This window comes from Mchenga conophoros, linkage group LG23 (genome assembly GCF_057382185.1).
Source record: "Mchenga conophoros isolate Kocher_MC1m ecotype Shallow Benthic linkage group LG23, M_conophoros_male_GT1.1, whole genome shotgun sequence".
Taxonomy (NCBI): Eukaryota; Metazoa; Chordata; class Actinopteri; order Cichliformes; family Cichlidae; genus Mchenga; species Mchenga conophoros.
Window position 1 is genome coordinate 29,676,165 of NC_140547.1, and position 6,431 is coordinate 29,682,595.

Below are 6,431 nucleotides of genomic sequence, written 5' to 3' on the forward strand. Positions count from 1 at the left end.
AAATGCATCTCCACTATTATGATGAAAGCAAACAGACTGATTTGGTTTAAGTCATAATTTAAGCATCTTAATGTTTTTTTAGTTTTAGTCGAGCTTCAGACGACAATACCATAAGATGATCATAGACTAAATATAAAGCTGATTTAGTCGACTAAAATATAAAGTGTAAAAGTTTTTTGGTTTACAAATCCTCTTCCTTACCCTGATATTAAATGTGAAATGTGTCCATATGTCTGCTCTTCTCTTCCTCCCCAGCGTTGATATTTTGTTGCATTCTCATGAGAAACAGAGAGTCCTCCCTCGAACTGACCGTGATTCTCGATGACAGAGCAAATGTGCGCATCTGATCCTGCTGCACATGAAGATTACTGCTGACTGGATCACTTCCAAACTTGTCCCGTCCTTCGACACAAGTTAATTAGTTCTGATTGGATTTCATCTCGACACAGCATTTTCATCTGTTTTTATTTGTTGATGAAATAGTACATTCATGATAGATTTTGTCCTCATGCATTCGTTTTTATTACTCCTTAGACATAAAAAGCTGGTGGGGTATTGTCATCACACCATCGGGTGTACAGACGGGCAGTGGGTTGGCATGGAAACCCAAGTTTGTGATAACTCGAGAATGAGGCTATTTAGGAGTTTCAAATTGATTGAAGAAATCTACTAAAAGTCTAAGGGCCAGTATTTTTATTTAGTTATCATCTGGTTTTCATCCAAAAAAAAAAATTGACGAAAACTGTACGAAAACAAAATAACATTGCCTCCACATCTTGTTCAAGTCGGCCAATACCTTGATATTTAGTAAATGTGTTAAAAAGAAGACATTTCAGACATTTTCCAAAGACTAAAATAATATACATGACATATTGTCAACAATTTAAATCTTTAACTAGTATAGAGTACATTTTAAAATTTTGACCTTTTACTTGTGTTTCGAGTCAGTGTTCAGAAATGTTCAGAAGTAAATCCCTCATATCCCATAGAAAGACCTGAGCAAACTTCTAATCTGGTCTCTAACCTGAACAAGTTTATAAGTGTAAGATAAGAATTTTATTTCATTCTAATATGACCCAGCCTGGCTGCTCCCCACACATACAAACAAGACACAGGTTAATATTTGAGAGAAGATTAAGCTCTAACGCTTGCATTTTTCAAACAGTAAATTTCACTTTTTAAGCAGTAATACTTGCTTTATCAGTCTCCCCATCCAAAGATGGGATAGCTTTTCATATTAAAACACTTCCTTGCATAAGACTGAAACATCAGCCTCGTAATAAAGCACGCCCTCAACTCCTGGGGCTCTCTTTATTAAGTGAGCATGTCTGACAATTGCACTCTTTTCCCTTTTGCTGGGTAGTTTTTCCACAGTTAATCCAGCTGTTTGGGCATCTACCATTTCAGCTATCTGAGCAAATTGCTAATAGACGCTGGGCAAAAACAGGAAAACAAACAAAAGCGCTCTTTTCCCATTGCTAGGTTGTGCACCTTCAACTTTTTCATATGTTGACAGACAGAATGTCACCGGCACAGGAAGGACTATCACAGACTGAAATCACAACAGTAGGTAGTTTATTTTCCAGAGTCACCAATTCCTATATCTACAAGTGTAGGGAAACAGGTCCAGGGGGTTCCAAGGGTCACGAGGGAAGTTTTAGAGAAAACACCAACACACATACTCCTCCTCCCAGGGATTCTTCGTCCAGCTCGGGCCACACTGACTCACCCAACTCTCAACCAAGCAGGGGTGGAAAGTCCTCAGGCAGGCGGATAGCATCTAGCACAGAGACAGGAGAACAACATGAGAATAGCTCACGGGTCTTTACTCGAAGAGGCTAGAGAATCGACGGAACACTAACAAGAGTTACACAATAATCCAGCAACGAGGCACCTCCAGTTGCCACCTTAAGTACAGAGCTAGAGTGAGCGCTGATCACAGGAGATTGCTTGCAGGTGCGGGAGTCCACAGTGAACTCTGCCCCGGTGGTGCGCAGAGCACAAGAGGGAAGAGAGAAGGGACAATAGAGGCAAAAACACTTGTAGCCAGACTGGGCTAGCCGGGAAGGCACAGGGCCATGACTATGCTCGTACCAGGTGGTTTGGTTGTGGGAGACTATGCACCGCAGGGCTGCTTCGAGTTCCTGTTTGTTCTCTCTGCTTGTCCATTGTTCTGTGGATGAAAGCCAGAGGAGAGACTAACCTTTGTGCCAAGCCATGTGCACGAACTGCTGCTGGAGGTTAGGCTGACGGAGGATAGGAGCAGTGGCAAACTTATTTTTCAGTAGGTCGAAAGCTTCCTGAGTAGCCGGGTCCCACTGAAAGGGTTTTTTGGATAGGTGAGTTTGGTGAGTGGTAAAGTGATCTTACTGAAGTCTATAATGAAGCGCCGATAGAAATTGGCGAATCCAAGGAAGCGCTGGAGCTGGAGACGGTTGGGGGGCCGAGGCCAGTGCACAATGACCCAAACCTTCTCCGGGTCAGGCTTCAGATCTCCCCGAGCGATGATGTAACCCTGGAAAGCCACAGTGTTGACATGGAATTTACATTTCTCACCCTTCACGAACGGTCTGTTCTCCAGGAGTCGTTGAAGTATCTGTCGGACATGGACCTTGTGTTCTGCCTGGGACCTGGAGAAAATGAGAATATCATCCAGATAAACAAAGGCACATTGATTAATGAAATCTCTCAGCGCATCATTAACAAGAGCTTGGAATACTGTTGGGGCATTGGTAAATCCGAAGGGCATCACCAGATATTCAAAATGCCCAAGGGGTGTGTTGAACGCTGTCTTCCATTCGTCTCCCTCACGAATTCTCACAAAGTGGTAGGCATTACAGAGGTCGAGCTTGCTAAACACGGTGGCCCCCTGAAGCAGTTCAAAGGCCGATGTCAGAAGCGGTAGGGGGTATTTGTTTTTTTACAGTGATTTTGTTAAGCCCACGGAAATCTATGCATGGCCGGAGTCTTGTCTTTTTTTCTACAAAAAAGAAACCTGCCCCCACAGGAGATGACGACGGGCGGATAATGCCTGCAGCCAGAGAGTCAGTGATATATTTTTCAATGGCCTCCCTCTCAGGCTGGGTGAGGCTATAGAGACGGGCAGAGGGCAAGGGAGCCCCTGGGAGGAGGTCAGTGGCGCAATCGTAGGGCCGGTGAGGTGGGAGAGACAGTGCTTTATTTTTACTGAACACTGCTGCTAGATCATGATAGATACGACGCACCGATGACAGATCCATGGACAGAGAGGGCTCCCGTGGGGAGGAGGAAGGCACAGGTGGAGTGGCAGCCCGAAAGCAGTTCATATGGCATTCAGTGCTCCATCCCGTAATCTGCTCCTTTTGCCAATCAATATGTGGGTTATGTTGCATTAGCCATGGGTAGCCTAACACGTGGGGGGGTGACAGGAGCCTTGAAAACACAAAAGCTAATGTTCTCTGTGTGATTGCCGGAGAGGGTGAGGGCGATAGGTAAGGTGACAAGAGTTATGTCTGGCAAACGTTGACCGAATAAGGCTGAGGATTTGGCAGAGGCTTGGTGTGAATGTGGAGCTTAGCAACTAGTGAGGAATCAATAAAGTTTTGTTCCGCTCCTGAATCTACCAGAGCGGAGAGAGAATATGACTCAGTCCGAAAAGTGAGTGTAGCGGCCAGCAACAAACATGGAAGAGGGTGTTTGCCAGACAGGTCGCCCACCAGTACCCTCTCAATTACTGGCCCTTTTGCCAGCGCAGGACAGGCGCAGATGAAATGACCTTTACGGCCACAATTTAAACACTCACCCCTGCTGTTGTTCCGCCAGCGAGAGCCACGAGTGACCTAGCTGCATTGGCTGTTCCCCCTCATCCTCCCTGACACTCTGGGCTTCCCGTGACTCAGGCTGGTCCTCCCTCGATACTGGAAGTTCCCGAAACGACTGTTTCCGTGAGGCCCGGCGCGCCCGTAGGCAGTCATCCACCTGGATGCATAGTGACATAAGCACCTCCAGAGAGGAAGGGATTTCACGCATCATTATTTCATCTTTAAGCTCCTCGTTGACATTATTTAACAGAGTGGTTCTTAGAGCCTCAGAGCCCCAATTAGCTTGCACAGTCAGGGTCCAAAAATCAATCGAATAGTCAGCCACTACCTTGTCTTAGGTTGATCAAACGGTGGCCGGCAGCCTCCGCACTGGAGCCCTTATCAAATACTGCCTTGAAACGGGCCAGAAAGTCATCATAAGAAATTTCAGGGCTGGCCTGCAGCAGAGCCTGAGCCCAGGTCAAAGCTCGATCATGAAGCAACTGGGTCAGGGACGCAATTTTAACCCCGTCGCTAGTGAACATATTTGGCAACTGTTTGAACAGCATAGTACACTGTGTTAAGAATCCCGCACATTCCCCCAGTTCCCCAGAAAACGTCTCAGGTGTGGGTAACAGTTAATCTAGTGAAAATGGGGCTATGACGCCAGATGCCTGAGTGGCTGTGGCAGCAGGCATAGCGACAGCAGTGAGAGTTACCTGCGAAGATGCCATGGGAGGCGGGCTTTCCGGCAGCAGAATATGTTGGGCGAGAGCCTGGGTCAGCGCTGCCACTTCCCCGCTGAGTTGAATTAACATCTGTTTGTAACATTGCACTATTCCCTCCAGAGAGATCGTGGTTGCCGCAGCAGGTGTTGAGTCTGTGGAGTCCATTTCGTGGCTGGATTATTCTGTCACGGGCACAGGAAGGACTAGCACAGACTGAAATCACAACAGTAGGTAGTTTATTTTCTACAGTCACCAAGTGCGTTATCTACAAGTGCAGGGAAACGGGTCCAGGGGGTTCCAAGGGTCACGAGGGAAGTTTTAGAGAAAACACCAACACACATATTCCTCCTCCCAGGGATTCTTCGTCCAGCTCGGACCACACCGACTCACCCAACTCTCAACCAAGCAGGGGTGGAAAGTCCTCAGGCAGGCGGATAGCATCTAGCACAGAGACAGGAGAACAACATGAGAATAGCTCACGGGTCTTTACTCGAAGAGGCTAGAGAATCGACGGAACACTAACAAGAGTTACACAATAATCCAGCAACGAGGCACCTCCAGTTGCCGCCTTAAGTACAGAGCTAGAGTGAGCGCTGATCACAGGAGATTGCTTGCAGGTGCGGGAGCCAGGGGCGGGAGTCCACAGTGAACTCCGCCCCGGTGGTGCGCAGAGCACAAGAGGGAAGAGAGAAGGGACAATAGAGGTAAAAACACTTGTAGCCAGACTGGGCTAGCCGGGAAGGCACAGGGCCATGACACAGAATTGTTTGAAGGTGAGTTTTATTTGGAGCCAGTCTACATCATGCAGTTAGCATCATTGTTCTGTAGCTGCTACATCGTGCGATCAACATTATTTCCATAACTGTAAAAAGAAGAAGAAAACAAAACAGTTTTACATAACAAGAGTGACGACTTTTAGAACAACGACCACAGGATGTAAGAGTCTAACTCTGTCTGGGGCAACAACTGCTAAAACAGCGAGAGAATATTTGCAGTGAAAAAGGCATGATTTTGTTTTTATAATGTAGCCTCATAAAATAATGTAGCATGAAATGCCTCTGGCCTTAGCAGTAGCTCTGGGTTACCGCTCATATTTGCAGTTCATATTAGAGCAGATAAAAGCACTGTTTAATTCCTCGCTCCTTCGCTCTTGATTCGATCATAATGCTGATGAGCGCTGCAAACACAAGCATCGTGAAGAGGGATGTGAGAGGACCTTTTGCTCCTTTGCATCGCTTCATTTCAAGCGTGATGTAAATTTTCTGCTATTTCAGAGCAAGTAGTCAATTGCTGACAATAGACACTACCCTTGCTGTCTAACCGTTTTTTTCTTTTTCTTTTTTTTACTGTGCTTGGCTGGTTGTTGTGGTGCACTTCAGCGGATGTGTGGAAGATATCATCTTAAATCAGACTCAGCTGAAATCAGAGAGTTGCAGATCCAGGGGACGACATTTGCTGTTATTTTGTTAGAGCAGAAACATGGTCTTTTTATCTGGCAGTGTCATTTTAGAAGGTCATCTTTCTCCACAAAGACTAAACTCATTAAATTCATCACGCTGGCACAAACTGTTACAGACATCATACAGATGTATGCAAAAGGCCCCAATTCCAATTGTCTGGCTGAAATTAGCAATCAAGATCTCAAGACAAAGTAAATTTATTCAACCTAAAATAAAGGAGGAAATTACACATTCAAACCTTTGGTGTCGAAGTGCCTAAACGCTAAATGTGGGATGTGTTTATTAGTTATATTTATAAAATCTATCTCTTCTTTGTCCCCTGAGTAACCCAGTTTTATTATCAAAGAGGTTTTGTGGTAATGGGATTTTAAATATCTCCCATGCATCATGTTTTATGAAAACACTTTCTTTTAGTTAGAATAAATTGGATGTGTTAACTTGCTGGGTTGCTGTTGGAGCATGAG

At 45.4% G+C, this 6,431-nt stretch overlaps 1 protein-coding gene across 6 annotated transcripts; it reads right to left on the reverse strand.

Annotated features, from left to right (window-relative positions):
* Positions 1 to 1,373: 1,373 nt before the first annotated feature.
* LOC146547585 (uncharacterized) lies at positions 1,374 to 5,038 on the reverse strand. Of its 6 annotated transcripts, none has more exons than XM_085265133.1 (6): positions 4,847 to 5,038; positions 4,499 to 4,689; positions 3,782 to 3,981; positions 2,557 to 2,630; positions 2,095 to 2,173; positions 1,374 to 1,780 (listed from the first exon to the last, which is right to left on the reverse strand). In XM_085265133.1, coding segments are annotated over exons 2-6 (528 nt in total). In that variant the 5' UTR covers positions 4,673 to 4,689; positions 4,847 to 5,038; the 3' UTR covers positions 1,374 to 1,779. The 6 variants fall into 6 exon arrangements, with proteins under 6 accessions (XP_085121259.1, XP_085121258.1, XP_085121261.1 ...); XM_085265132.1 differs by having other exon boundaries at positions 4,499 to 4,720; XM_085265135.1 differs by having other exon boundaries at positions 4,898 to 5,037.
* Between the last annotated feature and the right edge of the window lie 1,393 nt (positions 5,039 to 6,431).